Source organism: Meleagris gallopavo, chromosome 13 (assembly GCF_000146605.3).
Source record: "Meleagris gallopavo isolate NT-WF06-2002-E0010 breed Aviagen turkey brand Nicholas breeding stock chromosome 13, Turkey_5.1, whole genome shotgun sequence".
Classification (NCBI taxonomy): domain Eukaryota; kingdom Metazoa; phylum Chordata; class Aves; order Galliformes; family Phasianidae; genus Meleagris; species Meleagris gallopavo.
In genome coordinates, this window is record NC_015023.2 from 11,175,800 (window position 1) to 11,194,843 (window position 19,044).

The following is a 19,044-nucleotide window of genomic DNA, read 5'->3' on the forward strand; positions in this document are numbered from 1 at the left end:
CTCCCAGAGCTCCACGTCCTTCCTGTGCTGGGGGCCCCAGGTCTGGACGCAGTGCTGCAGATGGGGCCTCACAAGAGCTGAGCAGAGGGGGACGATCACCTCCCTCTCCCTGCTGGCCACCCCTTTTCTAATGCAGCCCAGAACACAGTTGGCTTTCCGGGCTGCAAGCACACACTGCTGGCTCCTGTCCAGCTTCTCATCCACCAGGACCCCCAAGTCTCTCTCCAATATCCACATCCCCCCACAGCAGTCTGCTCTGCCCATGCCTTTATTCCAAGCCGTGACACAGACCCCACCATAGCACCACGAGCCCCCCCCAGCCAGTGCCGTGCCCATGGAGGATGCCTCCAATGCCATCACTTCTCGAGGGGCAGTCCCTGCAGGTAGAACACCCAGGAGATGCCCGCTCCCAGGCCATCTGCTCGGGCGCAGGAGACCACCAGCCGGCTGCTGACGGGGGTCTTGGTGCCATCCGGGCTGCCCTCGAAGGAGACAGCCATGAAGATGGTCTTCTTGGGGCGCAGGGTCTCGGTGGCCCTCACGGTGAAGGCCGGGTTCTCCACGCTGTACCTGAAGGATGTGGGCTGAGGGAAGATGTTCTTGAAGGGGATGGAGGTGCTGCCACCCGCCTTGATGAGGAAGGGGCCCTGCGGCCTGGGGGGCAGGGCGAGGCCGAAGAGTGGGATGCTGTATTCCATGCCTGAAGGGCCCAGGAGCTGCAGTGTGGCCCGGGACTCACCCAGCTGGCAGGGCTCATAGATCACCTCCAAGCTCACCTCCGAGCCCCCCAGGCAGGCAGGAGGCATGCTGATGGTCTTCTCCGTCTGGAAATCAGCACAGTCTGTCTGTACGGAACAGGAGGGACAAGTAGAGGGGTGTCACAAAAGCAGAGCTCAGAGGGAACATCAGGGAAGAAAGCAAAGCTCCCCCTGCATCATAGGATTGTTTTAGTAGGAAGAGACCCTTGAAGGTCATCTAGTCCAACTCCCCAGCAACTAACAGGGACACCCACAGCTCCATCAGTGCTCAGTCCAGCCTGATCTTGGGTGTCTACAGTGCAGCCACTACCTCTCTGCTCAGCCTGTGCCAGTTCTTCCTTATATCCAATCTAAATCGCCCCTCTTTTAGTTTGAAACCATTCCCCCTTCCCCTTGTCATATCACAGCAGACCCTGCCTAAGAGCCTGTCCCCTTCTTTCTTACAGCCCCTTTAGATACTGAAAGCTGCTCGCAGCTCTCCCTGCAGCCTTTCCCTTCTCCATGTTGCACAGCCCCAGCTCTCAGCCTGTGTCCGTAGGGAGGTGCTCCATCCCTCAGGTCATTTCTGTGGTCCTCCTCTGGATGCACTCCAAAAGGTCCATGTCTCTCCTGTACTGAGCACTCCCCATCTGGACACAGTGCTCCAGGTGAGGTCTCACAGTGCAGAGCAGAGGGGCACATCCCCTCCCTGTCCTTCTGGCCACGCTGCTTTGGATGTAGCCCAGGGTATTGGTTGGCTTTCCGGGCTGCAAGGGCACACTGCTGCCTCATGTCCAGCTGCCACCCACTAGTCCCTTCAAGAATTTCTCCCCATACTTTCCCTTGCCTATCACATTTCACCCCCCATGTTGTTCCACAGGGACTGCCTAAATCTTCCCAGCAGCAATAATCCTGCACCCAAGGCCTGGGACATCTAAAGTCCCAGCTCTGGCAGCAATGTGAAAATCCGGGCACCATGGGATCTGCAAGAGCAGTTCCAGCAAGGGCAGTGGAGAGGGTCTGTGAGTGAGGACAGACCAGATAGGGACAGGTCCAGCTTTGGTGGGAAGACCCACCAGGCTCCCATGGCCACTTCAGCTATGCCAGGCAAAGCTGAAGGATCAGGATCCATCCACAGAGAGGGCTGGCACCATCCAGAGATGCCGCCTCCTAGCCTTTCTGTTCAGCTGGGCTCCCTCCCTCCTGCAAGAGCACAGCACACTCACCTGGAGGATGTATTCTGTCTTTTGGCGGTTGTAATTCATGATTTTGGTGGTGATGGTCTGGTTAGAGCCCAGCGTAGTGCAGAAGTACAGTGACTTCTCTGGCTTGCTAATCGTGGCTTTCAGGATCAACTCGTAGTAGCACGAGCCCAAATTACTGCTATGGAGCATCAGGCACCCAGTGCTCTCACCTACCTTCAAAGGCTGGTACTCAAATACAAGATTGGCCTGGGAAGGATGGAGGCAAAAGCCACAAGGTCAGGTAGAGGATGGGGGAAATCAGCCCCAAGTGTGCTCACACACTGCTGGGCGGGAGCCCAACCTGCTCGAGACAGAACCCAAAGGAGCCCGAATACCAGCCCTTCACCCATCATCCCTGCTTTAGCAAGCTCTAGCAGCTGTGCCCTCGCTCTGCTCACACTATCAAATTTGAGTTAGAAAGGACTGGCTGGCATACACCCCCCTCTCTCCCCACACCCCTGCTTTCTTGGGAACCAAGGATTAAACCCCCACTCCACACAACATGCTTCTCTTTCAGTGCTACTAGAGTCATAATTTTGTCTTTATAATGTGTTTCCAGCAGTTCTCAGGAAGCCTGGGCAGCCTGACGCAGCTGAGCACACTGCTAGTGAAGACATGGGAGACCCAACTGACTTAGCACAGGGACATGGCCCAAAGAAGAGCAATCACGGAAAGAAGATGCAAGGCAGTCACACTTGCAGGATGGCCTGTGGGACACCGGGTTTGCATATCTCAGGAGGTAACGTGACAGAACATCAGGACAGGGCAATTCCCACTGCAGATATTCTCATTCACTCCTTCCCCTTTGAGTTATTAGCAAGTGGGAGAAGTGGGAGTTGTTACCCTTGGAGAGCAGCCCCATATTGGCCAACATAGGACCATCACCTTCAAGGAGCACCTGCTCCCAGAGAAGCTGAAAAGCGTGCACTGGGAGAGCTCTGCACCTACCTCTGAATGAGCAGGAACAGTGAAATGTGGGGGAACGGTGATGTCAGGCACTTCGCAATCTACGTCAAACACCACTGGGGCAGCAAGAGGGTTCTCCACCTTGATGGTGGAAGACACGTTCTGCCGGACAGCGGCACTCACTTCGACAGTGCCAATGGGTCCTGAAGCAGTGGCCTTGAAAGTGATCGTGTAAAACAAGTATTCCTCGGTCACCTCATTGAGGAAGGTCACCTGAATCAGAGAAAAAAAAGGAAGCTCTGGTCATCTTACACATGGAAATCCACCAGGAGTGCTAGGCCAGCCCAAAGAGCTCTCCAGATCAGCACCCACACTCCACAGATGGCCATAAGCAACTGCATGGGAGGAGTGCAAGACTGGGGCAAAGTATTTCCATTCGTAATCTCCAAAATGCTTCCACCTCACCTATGTCCTGATCGGCTTGTGTTTTGCAGCCCTCAAGGGCTGCCAAGACTGACAGCACAAGGAGTGCATGTGGAGGTGCCTGGTGTCTGCCTGGGACCTACAGACTGGGCACGTGGAGGTATGAAAAGAAACATGGGGCTTCTCAGCCAGCAAACAGCTCCTGGAAAGACCCTGCAGCCTGGTGTCTACGTTTACCATTGTGCTAAAGACTCCTTCCTTGTAGGAGAGGAATGTGAGCTTGTAGTCCTTCTTGCCAGAGCCAGGCACATCAATGTATTCCAGCCCATGCAGCACAGAACCGTGCTCCACATCCTCTGGTTTGAGTATTTCTGTTACCACAAGGAACCTGCGGGTGAGGAGGAGGCAGTGAGGGTAGGAAGGAAGGAACCCCATAGGATACCCATCACCTGGGGGTACACCACAGCCCCTGGTCCTCCTCCCTGCCTCGGGCAGAGGGGAGCCAGTACCCATTTGGCCTAGAGAAAAGTGCTCCAGAGTGGGTCTGCATGTGAGCAGTGTGACCACAGGCATCCATGGCCAGAAAGTGGCCAAGAACAGTGCAAAGCTTGCTGGAAGGACTCCCATTCAGCAAAAAGCCCTTCCTTGCACCGCTGCAGGATTTGCTGATGGGAAAAGGCCTCCTGGGCCCAACTCACCTCTGCGGTTTGTTCAGCCAATTGGAGACGGGGAGGAGCTCAGTGTAGGGAGTCCTGCATGGCACCTCCCGAACAATGGCCCCTGAGCACTTTGGGCCCTCAGCAGATCCTTCCAGGACGTAGTACAAGCCTGTCCCATCTGGCAATGGGAAGAAGATGGAGCCCTAGAGACAAGGAATGGGGCTTGTGAGCTCTCCTGCTCTCAGCCCAGAGCAGTTACTGGCTCTTTCGTGCACAGTATTCATCTCAGGCGCCAACACCGAATGCCCTCTATGGCATCTCCTCTGCCTCCAGAAGTACTGAAAACTGCAGGACTCCTGTAAGACTTAATGTAAGGCTTTAAATATGAATATCATTAAGGAGATACCAATCACATGCAACCCCAACAGGGTATAAATCTGCTCAGTGCCCCAGAAACTGACCCAGGAGATCTCTGGCCTCTCTTATTGCTCTGGGCTTCAGTTCTGGCTTGCTGTAAGGCCGGATGGAGCAGGGCAATGGGCAGGTGCCCAACATAGGATTTAGGATAATTCATGTTTAGAGGAGACCATCTTGTCTAACGTCCTGCCCAAAGCAGGGTTAGCTAAGAGGGTTGTGCCAGGAGGGTCAGCATACTGGCTCAGCTCACATACCTGATGTATTTTCTCAGAGCTCATGGTTAGGGGCTCGTAGGTGATCTTGTATGGCTTGTCTTGTTGATTGCCCTCAAGATGGATGCATTCAGGCCCTTTCCAGTGATCACCCTCAATGACAGGCTTCACGGCCCAGGGCTCATTGCTTGGGTTGGATAGGAGGATGGTCTGGCTGTGCTTCTCACGCACATTGCATGAAAAAATCAATGTCTGCAATGGAGGAGCACAGATCATGCATGGTTGGACAGAGGATTTCTTTCCACAGGACTGGCACCTGCTCACCCACTCGCAGAGAGATCAAAGGAAGAGGCAGAAGTCTGAAAAAGGGTCTTAAACCATCTCTACACCAGGCCTTTGAGCACAGTAAGAAGCATTTTAGGAAAAGTCATCTGCCAAATGTCCATTTGTGCCATAGTTTTTGGAGTCAATCTTGCTGGTTGTTTATAGAGAAAGAAGAGGAACGAGTTTTTTCACACTGGGTGAAGGAGAAGGAAAATGAGGAGCAGGTGAGGGACCCCCAGTCTGTACCCTAGAAGAAGTGTGGTGGGATAAGAGGGACCCAAGCCCAGCACTGCTGCTGTTACCTCTTTGATGACGGGGGTCTCCATGCAGCACCCTGCCAGAGTAAGGCAGAGTGGCTCACTGCCCTGGATGAAGCACTGCAGCCCCTCATACTGGATAGAGGGGCTCAGCTTCGACGGGTGGAAGCTCACCACGAAGGGGACATCCATTCCTGGGGAGATGTAACCCTTTGTGGGGCTGATGGAGAAATCTGGCTTGAAGCTCTTGACATCCCACTTAAACCTTGCAAAGGAAAGCATAAGTACAGAAAGGATTAGCAACGGGGAGGCTGTGAATGCAATATACTGTTTCCACACCTACTGTACTCTTCTCCACAGGGTCTCAGGTGTGGTGAGGTTTTAAGCTGGGCAGGACTCAGCTTGCACCCTAGTGCTTTCGAGTATATCCCTGATAACTGCCAGGGCCTGACTGCACGGCTCTCCAACGATATGACAAAGCAGAAGGGAACTACCTAGGCAAGCTATAGCATCATCCAACCCCCACCCCAGCTCTCAGTCACTGTTTTACATTACTTGACTCCAACGTCGCCCGTGTTCTGCATGGTGATGCGCTGGGATGTGCAGCTCTGCTGCACCACTGCTCCAAAGCTGAGGTGCTCCTGGTCCAAGCTGACACAGATCCCCTGGCAGGAGCCCTGCACCATGAATAGGGAGCGCAGCAACCCGCTGCTCTCCAGCATCACTTCTTCAGTGAACAGCTGAATGCGGTGCTTTGGGGAGAAGATCACCTCCACTTTACAGGTGTCTCCTTTGGGCTTCAAACTTAGTTCTCTGTTGGGGTGCAAGCAAAGAACCTGTGCAAAGAAATGAGAGGACAGCACACATTTGTAATTAATGCTAGCTCCCATCCCAAGCAGCTCATGGGTACCTGCAGGTACTCCTGTGGGTTCCCCTAAGGGTTCTCTAGTGAAAGAAGTGGCCTTACCCCATCTTCTTGCAGTTCTGGTACAGTGGGCATGAAACAGAGCTTAAAAGTGAGCGGGGCAACACTATTGTTTGCTATGGTGACAATCTTCTTCACCGTCTGTCCCACAGAGAGGGCTCCCAGCTTCACCACCTTCCCTTGAGGTTCCACAACATCCACCTGAGACAGGAGGGATCAGCGTGAAACAAAAGGAAAGGAGGAAAACCAAATCATGGCAGGCTGGGGAAGAGAGATGACGAAAGCCATGCTGGCTGGTTGGAGTTTTAGGGTTTGGATTTCCTCTCACCTTCAATTCTGCACCCTTTCCTTGGACCTCAACAGTCTCTTGACAAAGACCATTGATTTCAAAAGGAATGACCTCATGGTAAGACGCAACTTCTCTGGGATAGAAAATGATGGGCACCTCCACCGTCCCTCCTGGGTGAAGGATGTACCCCGGGAAGTCCACCTCCAGGTGCATGGTGTTGGTGAACAAGCAGCTCAAACTGGCAGAAAGCACAGCAAAGAAAAGCAGAGGTGTTGTGTTTGGTGCTCAGGAGACAACATCAGGGCTGCAGTGTTATTAGGGCACAATGGCTACAACCTGGGGTGTGCTTATCTTGGCAGCAGGTCATAGTGTGCTTAGTAGAAGGAAATGGCCTGAAGTGGTTTCTTGTGTGACTGGCACCCCAAGGAGAATTGTATACAGGCAAAGACTCCCGTCAGCCAGGGGAAATGCTTTGTGAAACCCCATGGCCAGAACAACTCGGGCACGAAGGACACTGCTGGGTCTGGCACAGGATAGGTGAGGAGCGAATGAACATGTGAAGTCCTACCTGACGTCTTTGTCTGCTTTGTTTGTGATGGCAAGAGTCTGCTGGGCAGGTGGCATCCCAGCCTGGTAGATGAAGCAGGCTCCAAAGTTGAGTCTTGTGGTTGAGAAGTGGACAGCGGGCACTACCACGGTGGCCAGGAGCATGCAGGTAAACATAGGACCCTTGCTGATCTGGTGGGGAGAAAGACAGCATAAGCCAGCTCAAGAGATGGGAACTGCAGCCACAAACACAAGAGATGGGTGAGGAAGAGTGTGGGGACAGCTGGCTGGCTGCAGTGATAATAAGGAAAGCCCAACGCCAAAGGACAGCAGAAAGAGGAGGGGATTGTTTCTGGAGAGTCACGGCCATGGGTGAGCACTCAGTAAGATAATGGGTTCAGAAGCCGTCAGGCTCTCCAGTTTGGCAGCAGTAACCTCTGTGTCCTGCTCAGGATCTTCAAAGCTGGAGCTCACCCCCAGCTCTGAGCTCTTGCTGCCAAATTGCTGGCATGTAGGAAAATCAAAGTTCCCCCATTACGCACAGCTGCCTCACCTGCAGTGTCAGCTCTACGTCCTTTAATGAGCACATTTTCCGAGGGTGAAAAACCAGCTGGGTGTCCACCTTGCCCTCAGCCTGCACACTGCCTGTCTGAGGGCTGAGGGACAGGAACTGCACCCGGGCTGTGGGGCCACTCAGCTTCCATGAGAAGGTGAAGCTGAACTTGCCGTTGTTGTAGATGCTGAAGGTGCGCCGGGTGCTCTCGTTCAGCTGCACCTGGGGGGAGAAAGTGGCAAGGATGTGGGGTTGTGGCACCTGCAAAATGCCAACAGACACAGCAAGAGCTCCTTCCTCACATGCTCCTGGATCCTTCCCATTTGATGGCTGACCACCATGAAAGATCAGTCTCCCTCTCTCTATAGAACAGTTCTAGAGTATGTGTAAAAGATGAGCAGTAATGGCCTCAAGTTGTGCCAGGGGAGGTTCGGGTTGGATATTCGGAACAATTTCTGCTCCAGAAGAGCAGTGATGCAGTGGCAGAGCTGTCCAGGGAGGTGGGGGATTCACGGTCCCCTGGAGGTGTACAAGAACCACAGGGATGTGGCACTCAGGGACATGGGCAGTGGGCATGGTGGGGTGGACTGATGGTTGGACTCAGTGATCTTAGCGGTCTTCTCCAACCTCAGTGACTTTATGAAATATCTCCCTCTTGCTCAAACATATCTGCAAAGCTCCTGGTTGAGGTTGCAGGACCGTGTGGAGCAAGAGGGGCTGCTCACCTCCTTGAAGTCAATGACATTGACCTCCTGTGCACTGAGCTCAGTTACACCACCATCGCTGTTCTCACACCTGACAGACACACTCGTGGTGTAGCCAGTGGCCTTGATATTCAGGGAGAGGGGCTCTATTTTCCTCTTGACATCGCATTTGAGGTTGAAGACCATCTCTCCTTCTAGTGTCGGTGTGAAGGCAATTGTAATGGGAAATCTGGGGAGAGAAAACCCATTTTTGGCTCCGTTCACTCTCTGATGGCTTTCTTGGCTCTGTATGCATGGTCCTCGGGAGAGCAGCGTGCAGTGGCTGCAGCAAGGTCCTAGGTTTGGAAGAAGCCAGCAGCTGTGCACAGTGCTCTGTTGCAAAGCTCAGCATCTTTTAAACCAAGGCAAAGCTGCCTGGACCTGATGCAGCACCTGGGCAGGCTGTGAGTAGGCACACCCCTGGTGGATCTGCGGTATTGGCTGGACAGCTGCTGGCTTGGGAGATCAGATGGTTAAAGCCTCAAAACATGATTTTGTCATCAAAACCAGAAGATCCAAGTCTGAACTTCTCCGGGAAGGGGGTCCATAAGACCAGGGTAACTCAAACAGCCACTGGACAGCAAAACCTGCAGGTTCCTGGTGCTCCTTTGGGGAGGGAATGAACCAAGGTGGATATGTGCCATTACTGAGTGTCACCTGGTGACTGCAGAGGGGAGAAAGCCTCCAAAGCAAAGTGACTACGCAACATTTGGCTGGTGGGAGAGGGAATCCGGCCTGGTAGCCCATCACACTGCCTCATTACCTTGAAAGGGGAGCAATGGAGCCTTCCATGGGCTCTACTTTCACTGAGGTGCCACATCCTTCTGAGAAGAGCGAGCTTTCTCTGAAAGCAAAGGCAAAAGCCTCCTTCTCACTGTTGATCATATAGATGGTCTGGTGTACTTTGTGCCCTGGAAAAGGAACAGATTAGTCTCTGAAAACTCCCAATTCCTCTGGCAGCACGGCCACCACGGCACAGTGTGCTCCTGCCCACGTGCTGAGCCTGGTGGAAGTTCGCAGCATGGCATGCTCAGGATGAGAGCATGGAAACCAGCTTCTCACCCCCTGGTCTTCCTGGCATCACCCCCAAATCCTCTCCTGGAAATCTCAGCCACACACCGTGCCCCCAACACCCATGTCTTCCTCCCTTCCCCTCCCTTTTCCTCCTTCCATCAGGACCAGGAGCTGGCTGACTTGCTCACAAGTGCCAGCTCCCATTTCCAGCTTCCTTTTGGGAGTTTGGCTCGAACAACAGAACTGGATCAGCATATGTCTGAGTGTATAAGGCATAACCACGTGCTCACCAACTAACAGCAAATGGAGGTTCAGGTGGGACCTATCCAGAGTCACTAGTGGTTCAGTGCTGTGTCCCACCAGCAGGAACAGGACTGAAATGCTCTTCTCAGGGATTGTAAAGACCCAGAAGGACTCGGTGATGTCCAGATGTCGGGGGATGAATTCAAACTTGATCTGAGGAGAAAGAGGCAAACAAAGGAATGTCGCTGCCCTTGGCAGGGGTAAGGGAAGGAAGTGCAGGCTGTACCACAGAGAAATCTCAGAAAGCTCCCAGCTCAGAAGCAGGCCACTGTGACACTTACAACCCAAAGGCATGGCAGATGTTGGCAGTGTAAGAACAGGTTTTCTGCCAACTCCACTCAATAGTTTCCTCATGACCTTGCCTAAAGCAAGCTCACAGTGAGATCAGACACCCAGAGCTTAGACACAGCTGGTGTCAAACTGGCATATATTTAGTGGGCCAACCTTCTTCCTTTTCTGCACCAACCTCTGCTTTCTTCCCAGGCTGGATCTGCCCTCTCTCTGTGAGGCAGAAGAAAGCTCTCTGTCCTGGTGGGGCTTCAGGGTCCTGGCATGTCCACTGGAAGGAGTATGCAGAACTGGTTGGGTTCATCACCTTGAAGGTCCTGGGCACACAAAGTGAAAAAGACTGCTAAGGTGGCAGCAGGACGTTAATAATCCCATCCTGCAGCAGACATCAAGCACTGCCAGTCTGGACATCATCCAGATGTTGGGTGCAGGACAACGCTGGGATCACGAACATTTCATCTGCTTTCTGCAAGAAGTCTTTGTCTCCTAGGTGGAAATAATGCCAGTTACCGAGAAAGAAATTATAGAAAGGATATAGCCAAACTCTTGAACCTTAAAAATGGTGAAATCAGGTCCAACAAGACTCCTTTGAAAGATGATACTGTCTGTTGTGGCTGCAGCCTTCAATGATCCTGTCTGGCTGGTATGTCAAAGGAGCAAGAATGTCCCAAAGATGCTCTTGGAAGGGACCAATGTTGTACTGCCCCATAGCACAGGCTAAATGGGGTTCTCTTAGCTAAACTCCATGCTGAGGAGCTGAGCACACACTACCAGCTGTGTACACTGAACTAAAGGGCAAAGAGAAGGAAAAACTGGCCACTTATTCTTCACCAGCTTGTTCCAGCCCCACAGCAGACTGGTGGCCACATGTCAGCAGAACACAGACATGGTACAGATGTGTCACAGGGCTGGAGATGTCTCTGCTTAAGGAGGGTGACAAGAAGCCATTAACAGAAGCCATGCCCACACCTACCTGCTGTTCCTGCTGCCAACCCCAGTAGCTGCAAACTCGATTACTCTGGTCTTCAGATCTAGCACTGCTCCTCTGGGCTCTGGCAGCTCTGGGTTGCGCCTCTTTGCAGTGATGTAGTCAGAATTCTCCAGTTCAAAGTGGCAATGTGGCATCTGGCTTTTCCCCTTCACAACCACCTTTGGGCCCTTCTGATTTGGCTTCAGGTTAGGAATGCTAGAAAGAATGATATTAGGAGAACACTGTTCCCAGACAGGCAAACAGCTGCTTGTGTTGTATTCTTTCTCAGTGCAAGAAATTCCAGCAGAAGTTCAGAGCTGAGATGGCAGAAGTGGGAACAGCTGTGTGTCTAGAGAAGAACACAAGTTTCTATGTAGACAGGAAGGTTGTGCTATTTAGCTTTTGCTGCCCCTTAGGCAGCCTTTCTGAATCTCCCATTCCAGATGCTACAACACAAGAAGAGCTCAATATTTCATAAAATGTCTCTTCCCTCTGTCTCCATACCTTCTTCCACCACGGCCAGATAATCACCTTTGCTCACTCCTGCATGCTGGTTATTCCTGCTGCCCCTCTGGGACTGGCTGTCCCCAAGTCTGCATTCCCACCCCCCCACTGGAGGCAAAGCAGCACGAGTTAAAGTTACCATTCCTGGCAGTTCCCTACCTGCAGACCATGCAGCTCTTAAACTTCCCCACGTACACCGGGGAGAACTTCATATGGAAAAGCTGCTCCTGGCCAGCAGGGATGATGCCACTGGGAGGCTCAACAAAGAACAGTGGGGTGGCATGGACAAGGCTTGTGGGTGAGCTCAGGGTGGATGAGGTGTGCTCCAGCCGGCCGAATGGGAGCTTCACAGAGGGAACAGACATGGAGGAGAGGCAACGTCCTGTGGGAAGGAAGAGCTTAGCAGGACATTTGCTTTCAGGAAGGAAATCCTATCAAACTCTCTTCATCTCCAGAACTGAGTTGCTAAAGGCAAACTTCTCCTGTGGAATGGCTTCTGACCAGCGTTCACCCCTATACATTTCCAGGAACTACTGAGTGAGTTGGCCCAGGTCAAAGCTGTGCCAGCTTATGGTAGAGACCAGCGCATTGCACAGCTGGGAACATTTCTGAGCACTATGTCATGTTAGACAACCTCATCTCCTTCAGGGACAGCATCAGTGGTTGAACTAGATGACCCCAGTGGTCTTTTCCAACCGTAATGACACTATCATTCTCTGACTTCCATAACCAGTGCCCAAGACGACTGATGGCACAGCCCAATGAATCAGCTTCAGCACAAGCATGCTGGGAAGGAACCAACATCAGGACACACAGGAAGAGAGGTGAGCACATTCAATGGATGCCAGGCACCCCAAGCTGCCAGCAGAGCCAGTGCTGTACCTTCCTGTCCGGCTGGGAGCAGCTCCCCAGCTGGGCTCGCTGCTCTCTCATTCCCCATGGCTGCCATCCAGGTGTACTGCAGGGACACATTTCCTGTATTGGACAGCCGGAAACTGAAAAGCAAGGAGAAAAAAAAAAAAAGTAACAACCAATGAAGGCTGTCAGCGATGAAATATTTACAGGCTTAGAAGTTAAAGAGGAAGGTGCAGATGTGGTGCCTGAGAGATTCAATCCAAGCGGTTTATTCCAGCCTCGCATCTCAAATGGGCAGCTGCCTTTGGAGCAGCCCCTGCTCCACCTCCATCACTCACGGGAATCTCCTCGTCTGGAACAGCAAGGTCTCCTTGAACTCAATGGTGTCCACATCCACTTGGAAGTCAGCATAGTCAACGACAGCACTCAGGCGAAGTTCTACTTCACGGCTGCTCTTCTCCAGGATGGTGTGAGCCGGTTCTGGGTCTGTCTCGATCACCTCCAAAGAGGACAAGGAAGAATCACTGAGCAGAGAGCTTCCAAGACTCCAAAATCAGCTACATACAGGAGCTAGGAAGGATCATTCCCATTTATTTAGATAAATGCTAAATAATGCTGCTCAAAGCAGTCACCACGTGGCTGTGAATACGCCCATGTGGATTATGATCAGTTATCAGCCCCCACGTTTAAATCCTGTAGAATGTCTGACATTTGTCCTGGCCCCCAATAAATCTGACAGGTCTCTATATTAGGATTAAGCTTCTCTGTTGGAGCCCTGTGGACAGAGAATCCAAAGAGTGAACACATCTAAGTACCATCTCTCCTTGAAAGTGCCTTCCAAATGTCACATGTGGGACAACAGCCACACAGACATCTTGGGAAGGGAATGAGATCATTAGGGAAATCTCTGGCTGCTGACGTTCTGACGGAGAAAAAAAATAGCTTAGAGGTCTTATAATGGTTCAGAAACCAGGGAAGAACCATCCCTCAAGGTAAGAATGTACAGAATCATAGAACAGCTGGGGTTGGAGGGACTTTAAAGATCATCTACTTCCAACTCCTCGCCACGGGCAAGGTTGCCAAGCCATGCTCACCAGCATGCTGTGATCAGGTTTGAAAGCTAATTGATAGCAGGGCCTCAGCTTGGGGCAGGAGTTCCCCAGAAGCCCCAAATGATGCTGGAAACTATGAGGAAGAGATGACAAGCTTGGTTCTCTGAGGAGCTCCTCGGAGGGCTGGAAGCTGCCTGATTAGCTATATTCTTCCATTCTCAAACGTGTGGAATAGTGAATTAATGACTATGTGTCATTCTTTTTGGACTTGATTTTCCTTCAGTAATTTTACAGTTACTGTAAAATTAGCAAATTGAAAACCTCTAATATTACTTGGTGCTTGACCAAGAGCTTCTGGAGATGGTAATTCTCTGGACTCCCGTAAGACCACCATATACTGCTCATGCTTCAGGAGGAAGCAGGAACTGCTGAGCCAGCAGTTGGTGGCTTTGCTGCTGTTTTTAGGCACCTGTTTTTATGGGTTGGCTTTTGCTGCTGTGCTTCTTACCTTCTTCTTGACTGGCCACATAGCTGCCTCCCCCCTGGTGGCATCCACCCATTTGACGGTGTGCAGGCGGTCGTCCCAGTCGGAGACCTGCTCTGCTGGCAGCTGGAAGGAGATCCTGGCCACCTTACACTTCACAGGCTGTGCTTGGCAGCTGACTGCAACATCCGACTTCAAGGTCACTGTGATGTCCTTAGCACAGCCAGCATGGAGGTGTCCCACCTAGGGAGAACGGGAGCCAAGAATCAGTGGCAAGGACAGGACCAACAGCAAAGGGGTTGTGATGCAAAGATACCATCTCCTACAACAAGAAGCCACAACTAAGCTCCGGTTTGCATCTCCCGGCACTGAAAAGCAGCACCAGTAGGTGGAAAGTCACTGGTAGCTCCCAGAAGTCTATCTGGGCAGTGGGAAAGGCAGAGCTGCCAGCACTCACCTGGGGGGAGAAGTGGAAGGGGGGGCCTGCCAGCCACTCGAACCGCATCGCCTCCGCCCGGCTGCGGTTGGTGATCGTGAAGGTCACCTGGTAGGGCTTCCCAATGTGACAGTCCCCAAACTGGATGTGATCCACCCTGGCAGCTGTTAAGGAGAGCAAGAGATGTCAGTGTGCAGTGAGGTCCATCCGCCCCGTCTGACTCCTTGCCTTGCTCCAAGCCTTCCTACCTCTGAGAGGTGCAATTCCCCATTCTCCCACTGTCCTTCAGAGATGCACCCTGACAAGTCTCTAAGTGTGGCTGTCTGGGTACAGGTGGACACCTATTACAGCATGTACAGGGCAGGTATGCTCACAGACCATCATGGCTGGTGGTGACAGCACAGGATTGCTTATATAGAGGACACACGCTTGAACATGGCCTTCATCTCCATAGTGTATCACATGCAGACAGACTTCCTGTGGCCCTGCCAGAGATGTCCACCTGAATTCTCTTACCTTCAATTATGTCCTCCTCCAGATTGCCTTCAGTGTTCTCCCCAAAGCTGTCTGCCACAAGTCCGTGGATGTTATCTAGTGTGAAATCATCCTCGTAGCCCTCACCCACCAGCTGGATGTTGGTCTCCTCATAGGGGTTGTCCACCACAGACAGGTGGATCTGCCCTTCCACACGCTGGGGCAGGCGGGGTTTGAAAAGCACGTCAAACTCTGCTGATTCCCCATGATGTAGGACACAGGAGGCAGTGTGGGGCTTTCTCCCTGCACCAATGAAATTAGAGACAGCGATAGATCTGTTCAGAGGAAATTCTTCCTTGGGATGTAATAGGAAGAAGTGGTTGAAACCCAGCTGTCTCTAAGCATAGGTGCTCCCACCTATGGCTCTGCATGTTCCTCTTATGCTCACAAGGCCATGACAACAGCACACAAAGCCTTAAGTGTCTCAAAGTCTGGTTAACACCTATCCCCCAAACCTCCTCCAGTCAGTGCCTAACATCTAGCTGCTGCTTGGCCAACCTTGAGCAGGGCACATGTTTAGAATAACAGAATCATTAAGATTGGGTGAAAAAGAGCTCTCAGATCCCTAAGCCCAGTCCCACCCCACCCTGCCCACTGCCCACGTCCCTCAGTGCCACATCCCCATGGCTCTGGGACACCCCAGGGATGGTGACTCCCCCACTCCTGGGCAGCTGTGCCACTGCATCACTGCTCTTTTGTAGAAGAATTTTATCCTACTATCCAACCTGTGTGGATGCCCACACTTCACGGCTAATGCATTTACCTTCTCCAGTAGAATCCTCCTTTGTGTCTGCAACCTGGTAGATGCAGTGAGTGGTGGGCCTGGCTTTCAGGAAGAAAACTCTCGCTTCATCCAACATATCTATCAGCAACTGAGAAAAGGGAACACAGAGCACTGCCACAACAGTGAGGGTGCAGGACAGCCCAAGGACCAACACTGAGCTGCTGCTAGACCCTCACTGAGAAAGAGTAAATAATGAGCAGAATGGAATTAAACTACAGTCAAGCTTAATTAAACTGCAGTAAGATGTGATCAAATAGAATATAATGTAAGTAGGATGCCACGCATTTCCACATATGAGATAGGAGGGGGATGGAGAGGAGATGCACAGTATAGCAGCAAGTCTGTGCCATGCTTTCTCCTCCATGGGACAAGAACTTGCTCCCAGAGTAGCTGATGCATTCCCCCAGCAGCCCCTCACCTGGACAGGTATGATGCCATTGTTCTGAAGGACCAGAGGGAGCTTTTCTGAATCACCAAGCAACAGTTTCTTGAAGAGGAGCAGAGGGTTCCCCCTCTTGTTGTGAAGCACTGGGCGCAGGACTGTCACCCGAGGCAGGTTCCCCTCCCCACTGATATCAAATGTCAGGCTTTCTGTTTTAATTGCCACTGGGCTGCAGGAGGGGCAGAGGAGAAATCGTTATTGACTACTGTTTATACAGCCCCCTTGTCCCTCTCCTCCCACATCCTTAGCACAGGATCCAGGAGGAAATAACGTGGCACAGAAGCCACTTCATCCACCTCTTTGTCCCCTGCACATCTCTGCATTAGGGAGCTGGTTAGTGGGCATGGTGGGGTTGGACTTGGTGATCTAAGAGGTCCTTCTCAATCTGAATCATTCTGTGATTCTACGACAGGTCTGCATCCACCCAGGGGAGAGGCAGCTATCACAGACGTCCCCCTACCATCTCAGAGGGTGTGTTACCTTGCCTGGGTTTCAAGGCAAGCCTCAAAAGTGCACTGGTAGCTCTGCATCGTTTGTGGAGTGAAGGTCACTGTAGCAAAGGCGTGAGAACGGCTGGGCACGCACATCTGAATGGGATCCACCTCAAAGATGTCACTGATGCGGCTGTTATGCTGGAGGGAAGCACACAGATTGGTGTTAGGACATAAAACCTTCCATGCAGTGCAGCCCAATTCACACACACACATCAGGGAGCAGGGGACAGGACACTCCCGTCTCAAGGGAAGACACCAAAGTAATGCTGGCCTTAGACAGGGAGTTGCCATAAAGCCCAGGAGGTGCATGGAAAACTCTGCAAATAATCTAGAATTGACCTTCAAAGAGAAGAAAAACAAGGAGCCTGATGAAACGGCCTCCTTGGAGCCCAGACACATTGGCCCCAGTAGAAAAGACCCTTCAATGTGCTTCCTATAGAGATCCAGAAGGGTTCAGGTCTCCCTCCACAGACCCAGAGGAATGAGCCAAAACCTTGAGATGTGCTGGACACAACCCAGGGGCTGTTGCTCTTCCCTGTAACTTTGTCTGCACAGAGCTGGACTAGAGCAGGCAAGGCAAATCTAGAAGGCAAGGCAGGCTCCCTCCTTAAAAAAGGAGTAATCACCACCTCACCCTTTTCTTACCTTGGTGGAGGTGGGCTTGATGGAGAGGACCACATCACAGGGGACTTTGCCCACATTGCGGATCTTGAAGCGGGCTGAGGCCCGGTGCCCAACCAGAACGTTGGTGAAGATGAACTTATTCTCATCTGTGATGAACACACCTTCGTCCTGCACAGTCTGCAGGATGTGGCAGAGGCTGGCGTTGCTGCAGATGCGATGCTCCTCAAAGATGGAACCTATGTCATCAACTACAAATGCTGCAAGAAGAAAAGAGGACTGAGAGGCCTTCCTGCTGAGGTTATGTGGACCCAGAAGGCTGTAAGACTCAGCCTAGGAGCCCAGGCACCAGGACATTACTTTCTGCTTGCCCTTCCACACATTCCTCCTGCCCTCTCCCTACTGTTGGCCTTGGCTATAGCAACCTGTAGGTGGTGTATACCTGGAAGGCAGGACTCGGCCAGCAGGGTATAGGGGATGCCAAGAGGATTGTCCTTGGGGTCTCTGTCACAGATATTGATTGATAGATGCTCCTCGTATGTCCCCACTGGCTCTGCCTGGCAATCCACTGTGATGGTCTGCTGGCCCCCAGGATAGATGGAGCCAAAGCCAGGGTACACCGTGAACATGCCGAGAGTCAAGCGTGCCTGCAGACAGAGCCCCAGAGAGGCTGCTGACTCGCAGCCTTGCCTTGGCTGTCCCCAGCAAGGAGCATGGCACCCCCTGGCCTCCAGGCAGTGAGGGGTGACCCGTGGCCCAGAGGCAGCCCCACTACGTGACTGCATCCCAACCCGTGGCCACCCACCTGCATGAAGGGGTTCGTGTCCTTCTGCAGAGACGGCCTGTTTTGCTTCCCAGAGTTGGGCACTTTGTCGATGCTTTCATTCTCATTAGAGTGGTCGGACATCCCATGATTGACGCTGAGAGGAGAAAGCAGAATTATCCATCGTGCTGAGCTCCTCGCCATCCTCCAAGGCCAGAACCTTCTCCCCATGGAGGGAAGCCTTCCTACACTCATGTTCCTGATGGATCCACAAGGGTTGCCTGGTGATGGTCATGGGTAGATCAGCTCTACCACCAACTCTGTCCTACTCAAGGGGCAGTTGAGGCATTTTTGGGTCCCCTTGGATCACCAGCCACACTCTCATGACTAGGACAGGCACCGCAGAGCTTCACCCACCTTTTCCTTCTTAGCCCAGATGCGTCCTGCTCTGCTTTGTAGATTTGGAATTTGAAGTCAAAGCTGCCTCTGTTCTCCAGGATGAAACTGCAGGTTTTCTTGGTGCCATTCACCACAGTCCCGAAATCAATGAATGAGGCTGGGGTGATGCTGTACTTGCTGAACAAGGCCTTGGCAGACACCTTCACTGGGATGATGGCGATGGCCTCCCCTCCTTCACAGAGGCTGGGCTCAATCACCTGCAGCCAGAGGAGGGTTTGGTAACACAGTGAGGAGCCCAGTGTCCCCTCCTGTCACCCCACGTCACCTTTAGCCTATTAGCCCTGTCTCAATGCCTCCTCCAGAGCCAGATTTTCAGCTCTGCTTGGGAAGCATCACCAACACCTTCTAAAGATTACGTTGCATGTACCTAAGAGAGGATTTCCCAGCTTAAACCTCTCCTTCCAGGGGACACACATCCTGCTAACACCCAGGGTGATACCCACCTGCCTGGGGCAGCTCACCTGGCACTTCAGGATGGGTTTGTCCTCGATATTTATTTCTGCCTTGGGGTGGAAGACCAGATGGACGTGCACAGGGCGCTCAGAGGCAGTCAGCAGCCCTCTCTGTGGCTGGATGGCAAAGTGGGATGCCAAGTTTGGAATGTCAGTGTCTGCGTTTTCCAACATGAAGCTGGGAACAAAGGGAAGAGACAAAGACCTCTCTGGTTATAGGTACTGGGTAGCAGCAACACAGCCAGGAGCTTAAAAAAAAAAAGAGGGAGAGTCGAAAGAATCCATCTCTGCCATCCCCAGATTTTGGCACAGACTGCAGACAAAAGTGCTCCAATCTCACTTCAACGCTGACTT

General features: G+C 52.3%; 1 protein-coding gene across 1 annotated transcript in view; it reads right to left on the reverse strand.

Annotated features, from left to right (window-relative positions):
* Window positions 1-208: 208 nt before the first annotated feature.
* Window positions 209-19,044, reverse strand: part of HYDIN (HYDIN axonemal central pair apparatus protein) — a 105,112-nt gene continuing 86,276 nt past the window's right edge. The window contains exons 55-85 of the mRNA XM_019619791.2: window positions 18,700-18,868; window positions 18,197-18,435; window positions 17,822-17,936; window positions 17,459-17,663; window positions 17,041-17,276; window positions 16,382-16,533; window positions 15,878-16,070; window positions 15,439-15,547; window positions 14,658-14,918; window positions 14,163-14,305; window positions 13,730-13,948; window positions 12,508-12,668; window positions 12,197-12,309; window positions 11,474-11,696; window positions 10,814-11,026; window positions 10,019-10,157; window positions 9,540-9,705; window positions 8,999-9,146; window positions 8,218-8,425; window positions 7,493-7,714; window positions 6,962-7,131; window positions 6,433-6,631; window positions 6,147-6,305; window positions 5,735-6,015; window positions 5,225-5,444; window positions 4,641-4,850; window positions 4,009-4,172; window positions 3,548-3,698; window positions 2,930-3,160; window positions 1,964-2,188; window positions 209-845 (exon numbers count right to left, since the gene is read on the reverse strand). Coding sequence (XP_019475336.1) covers window positions 357-845; window positions 1,964-2,188; window positions 2,930-3,160; window positions 3,548-3,698; window positions 4,009-4,172; window positions 4,641-4,850; window positions 5,225-5,444; window positions 5,735-6,015; window positions 6,147-6,305; window positions 6,433-6,631; window positions 6,962-7,131; window positions 7,493-7,714; window positions 8,218-8,425; window positions 8,999-9,146; window positions 9,540-9,705; window positions 10,019-10,157; window positions 10,814-11,026; window positions 11,474-11,696; window positions 12,197-12,309; window positions 12,508-12,668; window positions 13,730-13,948; window positions 14,163-14,305; window positions 14,658-14,918; window positions 15,439-15,547; window positions 15,878-16,070; window positions 16,382-16,533; window positions 17,041-17,276; window positions 17,459-17,663; window positions 17,822-17,936; window positions 18,197-18,435; window positions 18,700-18,868 — 6,133 coding nt within the window. The 3' untranslated portion in view covers window positions 209-356. The remainder of the gene's footprint in view (window positions 846-1,963; window positions 2,189-2,929; window positions 3,161-3,547; window positions 3,699-4,008; window positions 4,173-4,640; window positions 4,851-5,224; window positions 5,445-5,734; window positions 6,016-6,146; window positions 6,306-6,432; window positions 6,632-6,961; window positions 7,132-7,492; window positions 7,715-8,217; window positions 8,426-8,998; window positions 9,147-9,539; window positions 9,706-10,018; window positions 10,158-10,813; window positions 11,027-11,473; window positions 11,697-12,196; window positions 12,310-12,507; window positions 12,669-13,729; window positions 13,949-14,162; window positions 14,306-14,657; window positions 14,919-15,438; window positions 15,548-15,877; window positions 16,071-16,381; window positions 16,534-17,040; window positions 17,277-17,458; window positions 17,664-17,821; window positions 17,937-18,196; window positions 18,436-18,699; window positions 18,869-19,044) is intronic.